The sequence below is a fragment of the Thamnophis sirtalis genome, unplaced genomic scaffold (genome assembly GCF_051295495.1).
Source record: "Thamnophis sirtalis isolate CommonGarterSnake01/CBP01778 unplaced genomic scaffold, rThaSir2_p1.2 scaffold_10, whole genome shotgun sequence".
In the NCBI taxonomy this organism is placed as follows: Eukaryota; Metazoa; Chordata; class Lepidosauria; order Squamata; family Natricidae; genus Thamnophis; species Thamnophis sirtalis.
The window spans coordinates 62,030,881-62,050,720 of record NW_028261390.1 but is presented as its reverse complement, the minus strand read 5'-3'; the positions used below and the strand labels follow the sequence as shown (position 1 = coordinate 62,050,720).

Genomic DNA, 19,840 nt, shown 5'->3' with positions numbered 1-19,840 from the left:
AATTATTCATACAAAAGCATTCCTTGCAAAGTTTCTATACAGCAGTTGAGCTGCTGGGCTAAGACAGGGAATATACAGCGATGTTGAGCCAGCCAAGCAACCTTTCAATGCTGCTGCTACATGTGTAAAAATGAAACTCCAGGTCAAAAAATGGGAGACGTAGATATACAGATGTATGTATCTAACTTGCCTTCTTTACATTAGATTTCATCTAATAATTTATTCCAAAAACCATTCGTTTTGATGGCATGAACTATTGGTGCATTTAATGTTCAGTTTTAATAATCCCTAATTTGAAAGTTTCCAAAATACATTAATTAGTGTTAGTCAGAAAAACTTATTTGAACAGAGTGAAACAATTGTTTTGTCCCAGACATCAAAATAATTCAATGCCATGCTGATGTAATTGAAATTTTTACCCAAGTTCTAGAAGGCATTGTAAATGCTTAAAATCTCCCAAAGTATTAAGAATTCTGATCACAATTAAAAATATAAATTTTAAGTTTATTGAAAATTAAATATTTGCAAAAGCAAGATTTTTAACAAATAACTTTGTAAAATGAATCACAATCAAGACAGACATTTGAGAAACTACAAAATGAACCTATTGGCAAGCAGACTGCCGTCATCTGTATTGCAGTACAGTTTGATATGAATAAGGCATGGAAATCTGCATTTTCAAACTTCTTGTGTTCCAGAAATTAATTTTTAAGAATCCCACTTCAGTAGTTCCCAAATATGAACATCTTATATTTAAAACTACAGTGACACATAGCAACAATTCAAAAATATTACTGATTATTTTTCCAAATGCAGACTTTGTACATAGATTTGATGTGTAAATTTAAAAATTGTTACTGCGAACCTAGGGTTTTAAGAGAAGACATATTCCAGAAAGTATTGGATACTATAGATTTTTCCATCCAAAGTTGGGAGAAAAAGATCCAAATGGAGGAAGAAATGTGACTCTGAAAATGTCCTAGTACCACCAACCTTAGTACTTTCTAGCATTTAGAAAATATTAAAAAGGAGGTTGTTACTTCAAAATTATACAGCTCACTTGACTGTCTCTCATATGCTTCAACTATGAAGGCTTCATCAGACATGAAACAGATGTAGATAAATTAATTCTTAGAGAAGCGAGGTCAAGAGAGGAGACCTTTTCCTGAGACGCTTTTCCTCTCAATGGGAATCCATGAAGCCTGTTAAAAGTTTCATCATCAGGGCCCAACAGTGTTGCTATGTCTGCTTAATTTTGTTATATATTGAATAGATCATTTAACCTTTTAATTGATTCCAAATAACATATACTAGTAGTCATCTATGTCTAATTTTAGTCACACAATATATGTAACACAGTCACGGTGGCAACAGCTTCTTGGAAGTATTTTTCAACTGTTCTTTAATATGGCTCCAAATTCATGTAATAATTTCACAAGAAAATTGTGCCAAATTTACAATTAAATACTTAAAGCAGAACTTTGCTCTACAAATTGACAATACATTTAAATAATTGTGCAAATAGCAACAAAGTGCTGCTGTAGCTGAGGCAACTTCTGATTTGCAAGATTTTGAATTCATCTTTAATACTGTAAACCTGAACTGACAAATTTTAAATCTTGCGCTTTCCACCATAGTAGTCAGTGGAAAAATTTGACAATATGATACATTCCATTTGTATATAGTGCAAATAAATATTTTGCTGCTAGATTGCGTACGTGCAATATTAATGGCATCCTTCTAATTGAACAACTATTGATATAGGAAAAAAATTTCCTAATAGTTCTCAAATCAGGACTAAAAGTGCAAATTCTGCAAGAAAAAACATCAGCTGAAGTTACAGCCATACTGTTATATTAAGGTCCTGGTAATTAATTATTTGGACTGGTCTCTGGAAAAATAGGTTAATATAGCTTGAATTTTTATCAAGCGTTCTCTCAAAGACTTCATAGAAAGCACTGAAAGCTGATATTTAGGATCCACAGGAAGAACAGCTAGAAGCCACCAACACCATGCAGGTCCATCAGCGGTTTCCTAAAACAAACCAAATTAAAAGGAAATAAAACAAGATTAAAATTTAGGACAAAAATAATATAATGATGTGGTTATGTAATTGAGTTTAAAATGAAAATATTTCCTAAACAAAAAAAAATTAACAGTTCTCTTGACTATAATTTTTCATAAAATGCAGAAGTAAACTACTTAGCACACTTAAAAAAACAAGGGTGTTTAAAATGCTAGGCTAAATGTAGTCAGCAAAATTCCAGATCTAACTTTTTAAAAAGTCAGAATTAATCCAAACTGGATTCCCCCCCTGCTTTTTCAGTTATGCAGCCTCTCTAGTTTTTGCACTTCCTTTTTTTGTCTCACCTTCCTTAAATCTGTTAATTTAGTTACTGTATAACTCTACTAGAAAAACAAGTGAAGGTCACACTGACAATTGTCTGATACTATAGTCGCTAAGTACCTGCAAGTTTTCTTCCTTCTCTGGCATTGGACCAAAGTACTGAAGTATTTGGCTATGAAATTTATTTCTTAAGCTTTGAAACCAGCTACAAGCCTGGTTGTAAACAATATTATGGAGCTCTTGGAGTTTTCTCATCTCACCTTCATCTTTAACCTGCACATCAAGAAAGTATAGTGTAATCACTACATTAAAAGTTAGCCATGAAACTGTATGCAAATTACACAGCTAACGTGGTATATAAAAAATAGAGTTCAATCTTTACAAATGGAAAAGGGGGGGGGGGTGAATTACAAGGCAGCTCGCTTCAAAATACCAGCAAGTAGGATCACAAAGCAAGTTGGTGTGGTCAATCATTCAAAGCTTTGAGAACTGAGAATGCGCTACTGGCTTAAGCAGTGTTTTCCAGCTATTCCTTTCTCAACTGGTTTCCCAATGCTTTTCCTGAATTCACTTAGCAATAGTTAGCTATTACTGGGTCATGGCTAACTCCTTATCCAGGTGTCAGTTTGATAAGACTTTAAATTCAGTGGAGCAGTTGAGATTCAGTGTTTCTTCTGCACTAGGATTATATTAGGAAAACGTGAAAGCTTGCAATGTACAATGAAATAAATAGGAAGGCATAAAATGCCATAAAAAGGATGTCTCCTCAACAAAGGAGCTCTACAGTGAATAATATGTACAACAGGATTTCCAAACATTTTTAGGGTAAACATACTTCAGAAATTTTGAAAGTATGAAATTGTTTTCCAACATCTCCATATAATTCTTAAAGCACCATCTACCATTTCTGCATACATCTGACTTTTTTTATAGGTAGGTGAATAAATTTCATGGCAAAGCATCAACCAGTACAACTGGCTATTATTTTTATTTTCTAAGAGTAGTGATGGGTCTGTGATGACTGGAAGAAAAAACCATCAAAATACCTCACTCAGATTCCGGAGATAAGCTGTATATATGTTGGAATGTGTATTTCATATAACAGTAAGAATGACAGCTAATAATATAAGACTAACCTGGAGCAGTTACCAATTATTATTACAAAGAGCTAGTTCAGCTAGAAGATTGTTCTTCAAATTGAACTAGTTACTTGACTCCCTAGTAACAAATGAGGAATAGTGTCTAAAAATAAGTTGAATCTTAAACAAATTTGTTTTTGAAGAATATTGGAAAAAAAAAACAAAGCTTTAGTATCCCCTATACAATAATCCGGTAAAAAGATTTCTAAACTGAAAAAAGTGGTATTCAAGTTGAAACTTTGTCTCATCAACATAAAGCTTTATCCTTTATTTAATGCAGAGAAATGCTAACTTTTTTTCAAGTTAAATCGTTATTGAACACTATGTCATTGGAAAAGGTTATGTCCTAACCACTCATTTAGCTATGATGGTACTGAACAAATGATCCTTCTGACTTAACAACTCACTTAACAACACACCTAGCTTAGCAACAGAAATATTGGGCTCAATTGTAGTCATGAGTTTAGGACTATCTGTATAATTTCAAATTGGGAAAAGATCTGGTTGTTGTAGCCAAAAAAGATCTTACAATTCCCTATAGAATCTATTTCCATGGTTTCTTAAGGAACATCAAAATAATCTACTTGGTCCCAACACAAATGAAGTAGCATTATGAGAAATAAGAGCATCTCAGGCTGCTGCTTTAGTTTGCAGCATGCTAATTCTCTTATTATTATTTTTAAATGAAAAGAACCCTGGATTGTAAGGTAAGGCCTTTCACACAAGTTAATCATGGCTGAATCACCTCCTCTTGGACTATTGCAATGTGCACTAGATCAGAGGTCCCCAATCCCCGGGACACAAACCAGTACCGTTAGGAACTGGGCCGCACAGCTGGAGGTGAGCGGCGGGTGAGTGAGCAAGTGAAACTGAAACCTTCCCCTCCCCGTGCCAAAAAGTGTGGGGACTGTTGCACTAGACTACTCTTAAAGATCACTCATAAGCTACTTGGCCAAAATGTAGCTAATGAGTTAGTTGGGAAGTTTCCATGATTGTCCATGTCACATCTCAGCTTTGTGAACTGTCTGGCTAGTGGTGGGTTCTCTGGTGTGATTGGTCCCTTTTGCCTGTTTACCTACATGTCTACCTTTCTGCTCTCATTGCCTACTATCAGACTAAGTAGAGGTTGGCATACTTCACCTTTATTTGATCTCCATAGCCACCAATGTCAATGAGTGACTCTGGGCAGTGTACACTTAAAACAGTGATAGCGAACCTATGGCACATGTGCCGGAACTGGCACGCAGAGCCATCTCTCATCCAGCCGTTGGCCGTTGCTCTTCCAGATTCAGGCATGCACATGAATGTCAGCCAGCTGGTCTTCACATGCGCATGCATGCCAGAAACTAGAAGACCAGGTGACCGGCATGCACATGCATGCTAGAAACCTAAAGCTCAGCTTCCTGGCACACATGCATGCCGGGAAGCTGCTCTTTGGGTTTCTGGCGCTCCCCTGCACGCGCGCTCCCGTTTCGGCACTGGGTGCCGAAAAGATTCACCAACACTGTCCTAAAGCATAAAAACCAAAACATTGATACCAGGTGTAAAAGCATTGTCATCCAGTGACATCTAGGAGATATGTTTTCTCTGCAGCTGTACCTATGTTCTCCCTGGTCTCCATACGGCTCCAACCCTGCTTAAAAACATGGCTCTTTTAGCAGGCCGATAAAAGATCTGCTCTGGGACAATGCTGTTCACTTTCATGATTTTGACTAAGCAGGTTTATTTTTTCCTCCATTTTCTTTAACTGAAATGTAGCTTTTCATCCAAAAATATATGTAGGCAACAAAATAACGTATGGCCTTTAGACTCCAAAAGCGTTCAATAAATCTCACCATCAAAAATTATTTTATCCTAAAAAAAGGATACTTGATCAAGCAGCACATAATTACTATATTACATATTTGTTACTATTTTGATAACTGTATTTGAGCATAATTAGTTTCCTTTGCAATATGTTCCATATTTATGCATTTTATATTTATTTAAATACATGTTTCTGAGATGTCTGTGTCTTTCACAAATCTTCAAAGGGATCCATGGCCCAAAATATTTAAGAACCTCTGGCTTCTATAAACAAAAAAATTAAATTAAAAATTTACTGACGTGGGATCGAAATGTAATTCTATGCATTGTACAGAATTACTGAAAGAATCCCTCCCTTCCTCCCATCAAATTAAGGGAACGCTGCACATTGGAGTAGGGCTACAATAGTCAAGGTGTCTTCTTGTAGAGGCAACAATAGATGTTTTATGTACCTTTATGTCTTCTAAATCCTCAATGTCTGCAGTGCAATAACCATCCTTCATCCCTCTTCGAATAACTCGGAATCTCTTTAATCCAATTGTGTCGACAACCGATCGCCCATCTGGCAGATAGTCAAGATTTCTAATGAACAGCATGCAGCCATAATCTGCAAATCTACAAGAAAGGGATACTGTTGTCAATGGCCAGATTAAAAAAATTATTTTATACATTTTGGTTTTGTGACTGTGATTATAAACCTACCCATTTTGGGGGTCTTGTACACACATCCCAAATTGTTTTGTTCCAGTTTCTATACTTCTTCGAATCATCAATCTATATCTTGGTTCAAACACATGGAGGGGGCAAGGCACAGTTGGGTAGGCCAAAGTGCAAACGAAGATAGGGACATTCCTGGTCAAGCTTAAAACAGAATGCAGAAAATAAAATGTTAAAATTAGAATTCTACCATCCAGGAAGATTTAACTCAAGATATTTCATTCCTTGCCAATAACCCCCCACCCCAAACATTATCTTATATCCTTGTGCATTCTCTTCAAAGTGAATGGACCACTAGTCCAAAGCACACTGCCAAATTGTGGCTTTGAATGGATTTTCATTCAACTTGTAAAATTAGAGATAGCACTATTTTTCTTTTAATATAAGGAAAAATAGTGCTATCTATAATTTTACAAGTTGATTATTTACAAGAAGTGATTATTTTCTCCATAGTCTGCTGCATATTAATTCTTATATAATCACAAACCCTTTCAGTAACTTAACCAAACCCTTAAAGTTAACATAATATTATTAACAAAGAATGTTAAAAATCTTTTTCCACTTAACTGCATAAATGGATGTTTTCATTAGTAAAAATTTTCAGTTTGGTTTGTAGTGAAAATTTACTACGTTATTCTGTATGATTACTGACCAAAACAACTTATTCTTTGTTTTAAATGACTGTTAACAAGCTTCATTGCACACAAAAACACACACACACACTATATATATATATATATATATATATATATATATATATATATATATATATATACACACATACATACACATATACACACATACATATATACATATATACACACACACACATATATACACACACACACACACACACATATATATATATACACATACACATACCTTGAGAGTTCAGCTATTTCTTCATCATTAATTCTTTTTCTCTCAGATAATTCAGTAGGCAAATACTTCAATATTAGTTCTTCAAGCAACTGTGTTGTGCTGTATTCCCTACGTGCCAAAAACTAAATGAAAGATAAATTGTTAAGCCATTATAATTTCTTAAATAAAAACTGCAGGTTTTTTCATATCATTTCATATTTTTCCTATCTTTCCTATTACCTATTCCTTTTAGCATCTTATGACTAACAACTTTGTTGTTGTATCTTATGATTTGAGGATTGCTTTTATTTCGTATTCTATGAGTATTCCTTGTGTCCAATCACACTTGGCCAATAAAGAATTCTAATTCAGTTTCAAAGAATTAAGCAGAAAACAGCTGACCGTACTGAACTTCATCTCTTTCCCTTTTATACGTTCAGAGAAATATATCATGCTAAATGAGAAAGTGAATGCATTTTTCAGTGTGGGTGCGGTATCTCCTAAGCTTAAGTGTTCTTTCAATCAATACGGTTTGCAAACAAGAAACTCATGGTCCAACACATCCTTGCCATGTTTTTAGAAATCCACAAAAGTAACAATCATAGTGTCTGCTCTATCACTTGCCAAAATTCTGATGCCCAATGCTTGCGTATATAGGCAGCTCTTGGATGTAAGGGAAGAATAGAGCAGTGATGGTCCATAACAAATGTGAAATGCTGTGTCAGAAATAGAATGGCACTGGCAGTCTGCATTCTGCCATATCATCTCCGTCTATCACCCCTTCTGACACAAATTAGATTCCTTTATGGATATGCATCCAAGTCATGCAGCTGACCACTAATTATTTTAATGCTTGGACGTCTGGTTGGGCACCTTGCACTTGTATGTTCCAAGGCTCTTGCTTCCACTATACATATCTGACTGCATAGTAATACCGTGTGTCCCCGAAAATAAGACAGGGTCTTATTTTCTTTTCAACCCCCCCCCCCCGAAATAAGCGCTTGGCCTTATCTTCAGGGAGGTCTTATTATTTTTGAGATGCAGGAAGCGGCGAACTTGGTCACGTCATGGCTGCTATTATGTTGCAATATTTTCAGGGAGGGCTTATTTTCGAGGGCTTATTTTAGCACATGCATTCAAAAGCCCAATTGGGCTTATTATCTGGGGAGGTCTTATTTTTAGGGAAACAGGGTACATAGCGCTCAAGCAAGGCCTGGATTAAGCAACAACACAGGCATTAGCTGGAAATAGAATATAATCTCTTTTAATGAAATGTCCCCTATTGAGAAACTCTGTTCACTCTTGCTATTAATTCCCCAATTTTATGGAAAAAAAAAGATGTAAGGCAGTTCATAACTAAAAATCAATGATATTTTAGTGTGCAGTTACCCATTTTTATACATTTAAAATAGTAAACGTGATAAAATTCTTACATGTTAGAACTGATTTTGGAGATTCTTAAAATAGTAGGAGATCTTGATTAAACTTGTCAGGAAAAAGACCCATTTTATATTAATCTACATTTTTTTTCTTACATTTTTAAGAGGAAGATGTTGCAAATGGAAGCCATTTCCATTGACAGAATAAATGATTATTACAATTCCACCAGTGTTTTTCAGCTTTTGATTCAAACTTGCTTCATGATATATGTGTCTTATAAATGTTCATAAAAAGCATTACCTCTTTTAAGTTTTCTTTACAGAGGGGACATTCTGGAGCATGGTCCAAACAGCGTTGTAAACAGTTCTTGCAGAATGTATGGCCACAGGGTGTTGTCACAGGATGAAGGAAAAGCCTAAAAAAAGGTTGCAAATTTTAGTGAATTATCATTTAAGATGCCAATACAAATGAATCAGAAAAAAGTAACTTGAAGGATTGCAGACAAAAACTGTTACTAAAGATAATTCTCGACTTATGACCACAATTGAGCTCAAAACTCCTGCTGTTAAGTAAGACATTTGTTAAGTGAAATTGGCACTGTTTTACAACCTTAATTGCCAGTTAAGTCAATCATTGCACTTGTTAAGTTAGTCACATGGTGTTAAGTGAATCTGGATTCCTCATTGACTTTGTCAGAATATCACAAAAGGTGATCACATTAATCAGGGACATTGCAACCAGCGTAAGTATGAGTCAGTGGTCAAGCATCTGAATTTTGATCAGGTGACCATGGAGATGCTGCAACAGTCATAAGTGCGAAAAGTGGTCATAAGACACTTTTTTCAGTGTCGTCGTAACTTTGAAGTGTCACTAAGCGAACTATTGTAAGTCAAGGACTACCTGTATTTATTAGTAAGTTAGAGAAATGGAACATTTCAACTAGCAATTTTATTTTACTTTGTGTCTTTGAATCAGTGCTGATTCCTGGAGACTGCCAGTACAAGTCCCTCCAGTTTTCTTGTTAAGAATTCAGAAATGATTTGCATTGCCCGATTTCTAGCCTGATGCCTTAATTGCTATCCCAAACTGGCTCTCCAGCAAAGAAAGCCAGAAACCGGAAACTTTTATAGATGGATTAAGCCATTTTTTTTTCATTTTAAGATGAAAATAGGTGGATAGTATGCTAATATTATTTATGAGTGTCATTCTGAGGACTCCTAATACTACTAAAAAAATATCTCTGAGGCCACCCAGTCCTACAATAAGCTAGTTGTTAAGCATACATTTTAAAGAAATCAACCAAATATGGTTAGAATTTATTTCTGAAACCTCACCTTATCTTATTAAGGGATTTTGAACAAATCATGAGAATGTTTTCATAAAGAAATGATTTTAGTAGCTTCTGTGCACTGAGTTTAATCTTAAAGCTTCCTACTATATACTATCATAAAAAGACCATAAATGTTGAAATCAGGCTGTATTACCTCAAACACAATGAGCATTCAAAGTCTGTTACATCAACCAAATTTTCTGGAACTATTCCACAAGTGGTTGAAAAGGTAGCATTCCCTTTTGGAGTTTCTAAACAAATTAAAACATGAAATAGTGTGCATAACTCATAAAGTAATACGTGTGACTAAATATTTGTTTTCTTGTTTCCATCTTCACAAATAGTAGCATTTTGTTCAGAAAAAAGGCAACTTCCTTTCAGAATAAGTACCTTTCTCTGGGCCAGAAAGCAATGGTTCAGAAGATACTCTTTTTAATACATCGTCTTTGGCATCTTTTTCTACTGAATCAAGAGAATTTGCAGACTGGGCACGTTGCAAACTTCCTCCAACAGTGTCTAGTGTAACTTGCGGCTCTTCTAAGACCTATAAGAAAAGATGAAGAAACAAAAATCAACCTCTTCTCTACATTTTTGATAATGAAATAATAACTAATATTCCATTAGTAGATTCAGTTTTCAGTATTCTATCTTTATTTCTTGAATATATGTACTGACCATTTCAATTAACTGACACTGAACTTTCGTTAATCAGCATTAAAACATTTTCAAGAAACACATAAATGGAACACAAATCTAAAACCAGTTCCAGTGATCTTCATAATTATTTTGCTGGAGAATATTTACTTACTGACACTGGGGTGAGCTGTAAGCAATCATAAGACTCTTCCATTTCAAAGGCAGAGCTTTGTTTAAGTTGTTTACTTCGAACATATGAAGTATTTAAAGCAGATTCTTTCAATGTCTCACTAATGTTTTCTGGTGACAGCAAATTACGCAGAATCTATAACATTGACATTAAGGAATAAAATATAACAATTATTGCATTTCATAAGTAACACAAATAGATTTCTTCAATATTGTACCAATATTTAGACATTAAATAACTCATAATTCTCCACAATCTGAAAGACGTCTGAGAATAACCACCAACACCTAATGTTACTCAATTGCGTAATCTTACTCCACACATACTTTTATAGTTACAATTTTCTGATGACATTTTGTTTGAATATTAGTTATCTATAGCATTAATTAAAATGAAAGCAGTAGTTTCATAACAGTATTGTATGGTTCTTATGTACTTCCTAGAGTCTATTGTGTGATACAGAGAATATAATTCCTAGATTTTGTCAGAGGGTTTTGATGATATAAATACTGGTTTTCAGTAGCCTAAATACATTTCTTGGACTCTTACAAAAATTTTCCCCTAAAACCACTCCCCATCTCAACAGCATGAAAATCTTTATTTTATTATTATTTTCAATCAGGATTTGCCTCCGTTCCAACTTAATTTATTAAACAAAAATAAGTCTGACCAGAAAAGCTATTTATAAAAATGTGTAAATACCTTTTTTGCTTCTACTTTTGCTAAAACAAATCCTTCATCAAGGGATAGGCAATGAAGAAAGACCTTTAAGGCATCTTCTACAGAACCGGCATTATTAAGTATTGTTGCTCTTCTGAAATATACCTGTAAGATGATATTATGTATTAATATAAGACACGTTTATTGTGATTGACTTTGCTGTACAAACCTAATCCTAAGCATGTTTTTTTCTGACGCTACTAATACTTCTTGTTACTAGGTTTAAGTTTGTTTTTAAAAATGTTGCTAGCAAATCTAGCAACATTTTCTAGATTCTAGATTTGCTGATGCTAAAACTAGAACTAAAATAAATCATAAAGACATGAAGCTAATGGAAAACAATAATATACTACATTACTTATAGAGGAAATATTTTGGTCCAATTTTAAAATATATAATCACATCTGCTTTATTTTATTAAGCATTTAAGAAAATGTAAGGAAAATAAAGCAAGAAGTGGATAGAGTCAATATACAAGAATAGTATTAAATTTAAAATATTTAGTTTTTAATAACAGATTACACTATGTTGTTTTAAAAATTAAAAATCAGTGTAAGAATCCAAGTAAAAGAAATATCAACAGCAATAATTAATGCAGATAAATTTTAAAATGACATTAAGTATTACAGCATTAAATATTACAGTAATTGAACACTTTATATTAAGAGAAACCAAAATTTGAGATGTGATACAAGCGGTATATAAAGTTATAATACCAAAATGGTTTCCAACTTGAATTAAATTGTGTTATCATATTTACATTTGAAACACAAAGTTATTCTGGATATTATAGTGTATACTGCCAGGGCTTAATTAGCCATTTTTCTGCAGAAATAAATGAGTTCTAATACGAAACTTACAGTATTCTTACTATATTTACTATATATAAAGCTAATTTGGTATATTTTGTTTCAATATCAGGTTTAGTGGTGTTTATTTAAAAAAATATTAGGTTGGGAAATTGAGCTTCTTAAATTTGTTTCATTCTATTAGAAATATTTCCCAAAATTGTTGAGCTTTACTTCATTGCCAGCAGCAACAACAAAACAATTCAACATAGCTATTATTTTCCAAAAATTTTAGAAAATGAGCTCTCCATTTTAGTACCAGAGAAATATATCAGTGATAAAACATCTTAAGTGCTGTCTAAATATAACTTTCAGTATAAATTTATTTATTTTTTCTTCCAATGAAATTTCCATTGCTGTATATTAATTACTATATTGAACTTTTGCATCCATTTAATCATGTAGTCTTTAACATCTTTTGCCTCTGCCGTTGGTTTCATCCACAATTTATAAAGAAAACTCAGTAAATGATATGAATTTTGTCTTATGAAACTTATCATTAAATGCTGGTCACATGGAATAATACTAATGAATCTTTTCAGTACATCAACTGAGAATCATTTCAGAAACACGAACTGAACATATACTGTAGGTCTAAGGTTGTATATTTGGACTGTATATATTCTCTTTTCAGTACAGAATAGTAAAACAAGTTTACTCTGTGATAGATAAAACTCTAGTTCAGTGGTAGTCAACCTGGTCCCTACCGCCCACTAGTGGGCATTCCGGCTTTCATGGTGGACGGTAGGGGTTTGCTGCAACTCTGCTTTATAAATTTTATAAAGTAAAGTTACTTCCCTACTTTATAAATCACCATTACGGTGGAACCGGTGGGCGGTTAGAAAAATTTACTACTAACAGAGATACAAAAGTGGGCGGTAGGTATAAAAAGGTTGATACCCCCTGCTCTAGTTAATCATATAGTGATATGTATAAATTTGGGATACATAATTTAAAAGTACATTCACATTAGATACAACAGTTCAGGACCACATGTAACTGCCCCTAGCATGACATTTCAGGCAGATGTCTCTGACACATGAAGTAAAATTCCTGTTTCTGCCACGAATTGAGAATATATAGTCTATAAAACAAAGAGAGGAACAGAATGTTTGCAAGTTTCCTGTCAAAGCATGAGTTTTTGAATCTTCCTATATAATATGCAAGTCATAATGCTTCTTTCATTGCTTTAGTAATTATCAGGGAGGATAAGGAGATGTCACCCACAAATTACACAGCATACTTCATCTTTGCAAATCTTTATATTCTTAATAATACAAATTACACTACCAAATACAGTACTTGTAGTTCATACATTCAAACATCCTTTACTTTGGAATCTTCCAGAATTTTCTCTTGCCCATTGACTTGATATTATATGTAGATAGTTCTCGACTTTATAACCATTGTTCTAGCAACTGTTCAAAGTTACAATGGTTTTGAAAAAAATGACTTAAGACCACTCCTCACACTTAATGACAACCAAAGAATTCCCATGTCCACATGATCAAAATTTGAATGGTTGGCAACTGGCATGTATTTACTGTGGTTGCAGAATCCCAGGGTCATGGTGATTGCCATCTGGCTTATGACAAGCAAAGTCTAATGCAACCAACCACGCGATTCACAAGTGCAGTGATTTGCTTAACAACTGTGGCAAAGAAGTCATAAAATTGGGTATGACTCACTTAACCACCTTGCTTAGCAACCAAAATTTTGGTTCCAATTGTGGTAAGTCAAGGACTACCTGTTATATGTCCAGATACTGGCCATTTCTTTTATAGAATTAAGGATGAAGAGCTATTGAACCCTATTTCAGATACTTCAAGTTTGAGTCAAACATCCTTACAATTGCTTCCAGAAAAGAGGAAGATTCTCTAATCTATGGGTTGGATATAGTCAAAGACTTTTTTTCTTACAGGGGAGCCTTCGCCCTGCTCCCATGTCATTTTCCATAGCTGATTGGGTTCATTTGATTATCTGATTATATTATTTGATGATCTAACCTGTAAAAAAATTGTGTCAATGCCACAATTCTGTAGGACCCAGAAAATGTTGCCACAAGTGTGAGTTTCAAACTGTTTCAGGCTGCAAGGACCTGTGTATTAAACAAACAAAAATCCTGGAGCCCTGGATGAAGAATTGAGGTAATTCCATGACAGACTACAGGTTTAAAAAAGATTATTTAAATAGAGCCATTTTTATCACTAGAACTTTGATCAGGGGCTATGGGATTCTTTTTCCCCCTTTAATCTGAAGATCCCTGCAGCCTGAAAAAGTTTGAAACCCATACTGAGAAATGTTTTCTTCATCCTACTGAATGGCAGCAATGATACAGATATTTTCCAAGAAATATGCATTATACTTACTTAAAAAAAACAATTTTAAAAATCCTAAACAAAACAAAACCAGAACTACTTTTGTGCATAATTTATTATTTCTTATGTTGGCCTCATAGATACATTATGGAAAAATACAGAAACCTATGCTAAGTTAAGTAACTTCATTTTGGGTTTATACTTACCTCAGGCCAATTTGGCATTTTAGCAGTAACAGCATTCAGTTCATCTAGTGCAGATTTAAATTCTTGAAGACTAGCATAAGATTCAGCTCTGTAAATTCTTAACATTAAATCACCGGGATCTAAAAGAAATATACACATATTTAGGACACAGTTTACTGAACCCAACTGTAAAACTCTGTAATTTAAACAGCATATGTAATATAAACATAGAAAGCTAGTATAAAAGCTAGTAGTGATTCAGACAGTGAATTCTAGTCCTGCCTTAGGCTTGAAAGCCGGCTGAGTGACTTTAGGCCAATCTCTCAGCCTATGATGTCAGGCTTGTGTGACAATCCCTATCACACCCACTGGATCAACATTTGATTGATCTGAAAAGCAGCCTTGCACCTGTGAGAAAAAATAAGAAAAAAGTAATATAAACCCAGAGAACAGATATTCAGATGGTAATATAATCATGCAGGAAAATGCCTCTATGATTGAAGAAGGTAGATCATAATTTACATAAGATCATATATAAATATATTTCTTAATGTGCTAAAGAGCAAAGAGGGCATAATTCAATGCTTCCTGTCTTTTTTTCAGTAGTACATTTTGTAACTGATAGTTCCATAAAACAGTTACTTACAAATACAAAAAAAGAACAGCCAAAATCAATGCAACTTTTGATTAAAAGTTTACTAATCTTCATTTTAAAGGCCATTTGCTTATGGCAGGGATGTTAGGAAAGAGCCATGCATCTTCAATGTCATGGGAAGTTGTAACATTGTAAAAAAAAAAAAAGCACATAATTTTAAAAGAACCCTCAAGCTCTAATTATAAGCACGAGTTCTTTTTTAAAAAAATAGCAATTTAAATAAATTTACAAAGAAATTTATTTTGTTTATTTCTCCAAACTAATAATCAATTACATTATAGATTATTGTTGTCTTTCTTTTCTAATGTGTTAGTAATGGTGAGGGGGAAATGAAATTATATTCATATTCAAACTTTTTTCTGATAAGGTTACATCAAAATCTGCACTCAATGATTCTATATGAAGAAAGCAATGCAAAGGCAGCACGACCAAAATTATATAATTGCTGTCTTGGTGACACAACTTTAGTCAATAACTTGCAATTTTTAAAACTGTCAAAAGGCTTTATTACTCACACTTGAAGGTTGGAACCTTGTGTTAATGCACAATAAGAAAAAGCATTTAGAGTAGAGCTGAAGTACTTTATAACTGACCTCTTAAGACCTGGTGTTTACAACTTCTGTTAATAAAGTCCGATGCTAGATTATGTAAACAAGGCACATTTTAAACTTTTGTTTTTGTTTTTGTTGTTTTGTTTTAAACTTTTACAAAAATAACTTATAGTATTCTTTTGCATTAGTTTATTGCTACTCCTCTCCATGCCTATTAAGTCAGATTGCAACTTTTTCTCATTATCTAATATCTCAGACACTCAGAATCATCCTTTATAATATATATAAATGCACTGAATTGAGTGTTTGTAATGTTTTGCAATATACAGTATATATATTGTTAATATATACATTAACCGAGTTCCTTGACAAAACAATCAAGTGTAAAAGATCCTTCCTCAACAGGAAGAAATCTGGTTTTAAATTTCAAATTGAAACTATGCTAACCTGATTGTTTCTTTTCCTGCATGTTTTAATTTTATGAAAATGCAAAATGAAGCTCACAGAATCTGAAGTACAAAATAAAAACTGAGCAATGTTCCTAAAGAATAAGTCTGTTTCACACATGGGTGCACTTTGTCGTATGAGAAATTATCAGAAAAACAATAAAATTTTGTGTCATGATGGCTACCAATCTGTATACATAAAGAAAGCAATATAATTAAGTACTCTTAATATTTTTCACTTTACACCCTAAGTACTATTTAAGAATGCACTAAGTTGCTAACTGAATTACACTAATCTCTTGACCTTGGTGTATGCAAATCTTTGTCCAGCATTGTGTTGTGAAAGCACTATCTGCCTATCTATTATATCACCAGCAATATTATACAATATTTCCCCTTCCACACCCACATTTCCTTATGTAATCAGCACCAGTAGGTGAATTATCTAAACGCTTGAGGGAGGCTGCCTATAATCTTCCTTTCCCTAAAATTACTAGGTCACGAGTGATTCATAATCCTCCAAACAGGTATAGGAAAACATTTTTCAAGGCATTTCCTAAAACATATTAGCTTGTCCATCTAAAGATTTCCTTATTTTACAGGGCAACAATTCTGAAGATGTCTTTTGAAATGTGATGGCTGTCTCTAGACAACTACAGCACAAAGTAAACTGTCTCTTAGTTGCTACGTTAATGATGCACATCCTGAAGAATGTATCTAAGTAAACTTTGCCGTCCATCTGTCTGTCTAAGGAAATATCATGCCAACTTCTGTATCTTCTGCAGAACTGTATACAGCCAAGTATAAAACAAATAGCTTTGGTGTGATATTTGCAAACTGTTTTAGGATAACTACCCTTTCACATCTCCCCGTAAATTTCTTTATGATTAGCCTTTTTATCTTTACATATACATTAAGAAAAAAAATACCAGTGTATCTGTCTAAAATCTCTAGTTCTTACAGCAGCCAGCAAAAATACAGGTAGTCCTCAACCTACGACCACAATTGGCCCAGGTTTTATGTCGCTAAGTGAGAAATTTGTTGAATGAGTTTTGCCTGGTTTTTTACGACTTCCCTTGCCACGTTTGTTAAAGTGAATCCCTGCAGTTGTTAAATTAGTAACCCGGTTGTTAAGTGAATCTGTCAAAAGGTCAAGATCACAAACAAGGGGGGACACTGCAACAGTCATAAATATGAAGCGGTCCTCAGGCATATCTGAATATAAACCACACACCTGTGGAGAGTCTGTTAACAGTCTTAAGTGCGAAAAATGGTTATAAAACACTTCTTTCAGTGCCGTTGTAACTTTGAGCGGTCACTCAAATGACCTGTTGTAAGTCGAGGACTACTTGCGCGATGGATTGAAATTGGATTGACTTGTAGATGACTTTCACTGGAAAACTAGCTTGGACTTTCCAGTGCAAAAAAAGAAGCAAAGGCGGCGTATTTCATTATTACACAACATAATCCGTTGAACCCATCTTTGAACTCCGAGAAGCCCCGACAAGCCGGGGATCTGCAACTTCCCGGGGTCACCGCAGGCACAAAGCATCCGAGGCTTTTGCAAAGCTCTAATCCGCCCCAGATCCCGGATCCTTTGGCACGCCACGTAACCCTCCTCCTCGGGCTCTTTTCACGGCCTACTAACCCGGGACCGGAGACCCCTTCGCGTTCACACGATCGTCTGACTCGCAATTGGGGGGGAGGGGGAGTTGTGGGAAGGAAGTTGACGGCGGGCCTCTCTCCGGTGCCCTTACCCTTTCGGAGCGCCTGGTCGGCGGCTTCCCGAGCCTCGCGGGGCCGCCCCTGCCGGAGCAATTCGGCCAGCCGGCGCCACGTCCGAGCCCTGGCGCACTCCGCCGGGAACCACTTCTCCGCCAAGTGAGCCAAGACCACGGCGACCGTGGTGCCGGCTAGCGGGTCCCCGCAGTGACGGCAGCGGGCGTGAAGTTTCTCCCGGAGGCAGCGGCGGCAGTAGGTGTGCCCGCACGGCGCCGTCACCGGCTCGCCCAAGAAGCTGAAGCAACCCCAGCAACGGAAGAGCTCCGACGGGATTTCACAGAGCCGCGGCAGCCGCTCCCGCGCGCCGCCAGCCGGGTCGAGAGCTGTCCCGGGGCTCGCCGCCACAGGCGAGGACGCCATGGCTTCCCTCCTGGGTTTCCTCCGCCGGGAAGAAGACGGGGGAGAGCGGCTCTGAGGGGAGGGAAGTACAAAAGGGTCCCACAGCAGCCGCCGCTCGCCGAGCTCTCCGGCCGGCAATGGGGCGGCCGTCGAGCTGGGGGCGTGTCCCTCTCTCTTTTTCGGCGCGCGCGCTTCAGCTTCCGGCAGCCTTGCGCGTGCGTTCGTTTATTAGCCGTTAGGCAGGCGCGCGCGCGCCCTCGTTCTTTCTCTTTCCCCGCCCCTTCCTCTTTTCTCCTACCCCCTCCCTTTTTTTTTCCTTAAAGGAAGCCGCCGTCTCTCTGTTCTCCTCGTAATGGAGTACGCCTCCTCCCGCCCCGCCTTCTCCTAAGGCAAGCGCGCGAGACAAACCCCCGCGTTTAAAAAAAAAAAAAAAAAAACAACGGCGCGCGTCCTGTGACTTTCTACGCAGACTTGCTTTTGATTGGCTGGCGAGGGAAGAAAGGGGAGGGAGCACGACCGGAGGAAAGGGGCGGGGCAGTTATAAAAGACGGGCCACGTGCGTTGGCTTACTCGGGGGGCGGAGCTTGGTTTAATAATTATGTGTCAGTGTACAACATACGTCCATTGAGATTGATTGAGCTCCCTCAGTGCACTGTAGGAAGTTATCACCCAGCTCTTTCCCAGAAAAATGAAATATCCTAGGAAATATTGAAAAGGCAGAATATTTCTCTGGATGTGAAAAGAAAGAAACATGTTTTAAAAGACAGAATAGCTGCTTGCAGCTTCCTGCCCATCCCCCTTTGTCAATGAGCCATTAAACCCTGAGCTAGTCCGCTTTACGTAATAAAGAGTTCTCCACTTCAGCTCCAGGGAGATGGGATTAAGGCATGATAATATTGGCCCTTTACCCAACTCGCCACATGGCATCTGAGAACTCAACCAAACCTGGATTCAAAACGCAGCCTAGAGAGTTGCCCCTGCATGGGCCGATGGGAGTCTGACAACCAATCAGTATACAAGTTCGAGATCAAAGGCCAGAGAGGGCATAAAACCAGGGACTCAGCATCTCAGCCGGCCCTTCTCTTTTTCACCACCAACATTGAAGCATGTGATCACCTTTTCAGTTCAGGACACAAGCCATGTGCTCCTGTCCACCATTAAAACCAGGGGTGGGTTTCAACCGGTTCGCGACGGTCCCTGCGAACCGGTTGGTCGGCGAACCCAGAAGTAAGTAACTTCCGGGAACGGCGAAGGGCCTACCCACCCGCCCGTGCTCCTTACCTGGTTTTGACGAGTTCTGCGCTTCCACGCATGTGCAGGACGCATACAGCGCCTGCGCGATCCTCCAGGAGCAGCTGGAGCATCGCAGACGCTAGTACGCATGCGTGCACCGCGAACATGCATGCACGCGCCGCGCGCACGCACGCACCGCACGTGTGCACGAGGATGCCGCCGGCCCCGTTCCAACCGAACTGGTTGGAACGGGGCGAGAAACCCACCCCTGTTAGAGCCCTAGGCCAGATTGCATGTATGGTCTGCAGTCTAAACTATTTATCCAGAAGAAAATGGTTTTTGTAATTTGTCTGATGT

At 36.7% G+C, this 19,840-nt stretch overlaps 1 protein-coding gene across 3 annotated transcripts; it reads right to left on the bottom strand.

Annotated features, from left to right (window-relative positions):
* Positions 1-483: 483 nt before the first annotated feature.
* LONRF1 (LON peptidase N-terminal domain and ring finger 1) lies at positions 484-18,423 on the bottom strand. 3 transcript variants are annotated; one of them, XM_087724704.1, is made up of 12 exons: positions 17,887-18,415; positions 14,499-14,617; positions 11,109-11,231; positions 10,389-10,541; positions 9,971-10,124; positions 9,735-9,831; positions 8,551-8,665; positions 6,892-7,013; positions 5,995-6,153; positions 5,745-5,907; positions 2,468-2,620; positions 484-2,034 (listed from the first exon to the last, which is right to left on the bottom strand). In XM_087724704.1, exons 1-12 carry the CDS (start codon positions 18,269-18,271, stop codon positions 1,876-1,878), a joined length of 1,902 nt encoding a protein of 633 aa, XP_087580830.1. In that variant the 5' UTR covers positions 18,272-18,415; the 3' UTR covers positions 484-1,875. The 3 variants fall into 3 exon arrangements, with proteins under 3 accessions (XP_087580830.1, XP_087580831.1, XP_087580832.1); XM_087724706.1 differs by lacking the exon at positions 484-2,034 and adding an exon at positions 5,480-5,556 and having other exon boundaries at positions 2,473-2,620; positions 17,887-18,423; XM_087724705.1 differs by lacking the exon at positions 2,468-2,620 and having other exon boundaries at positions 17,887-18,419.
* Between the last annotated feature and the right edge of the window lie 1,417 nt (positions 18,424-19,840).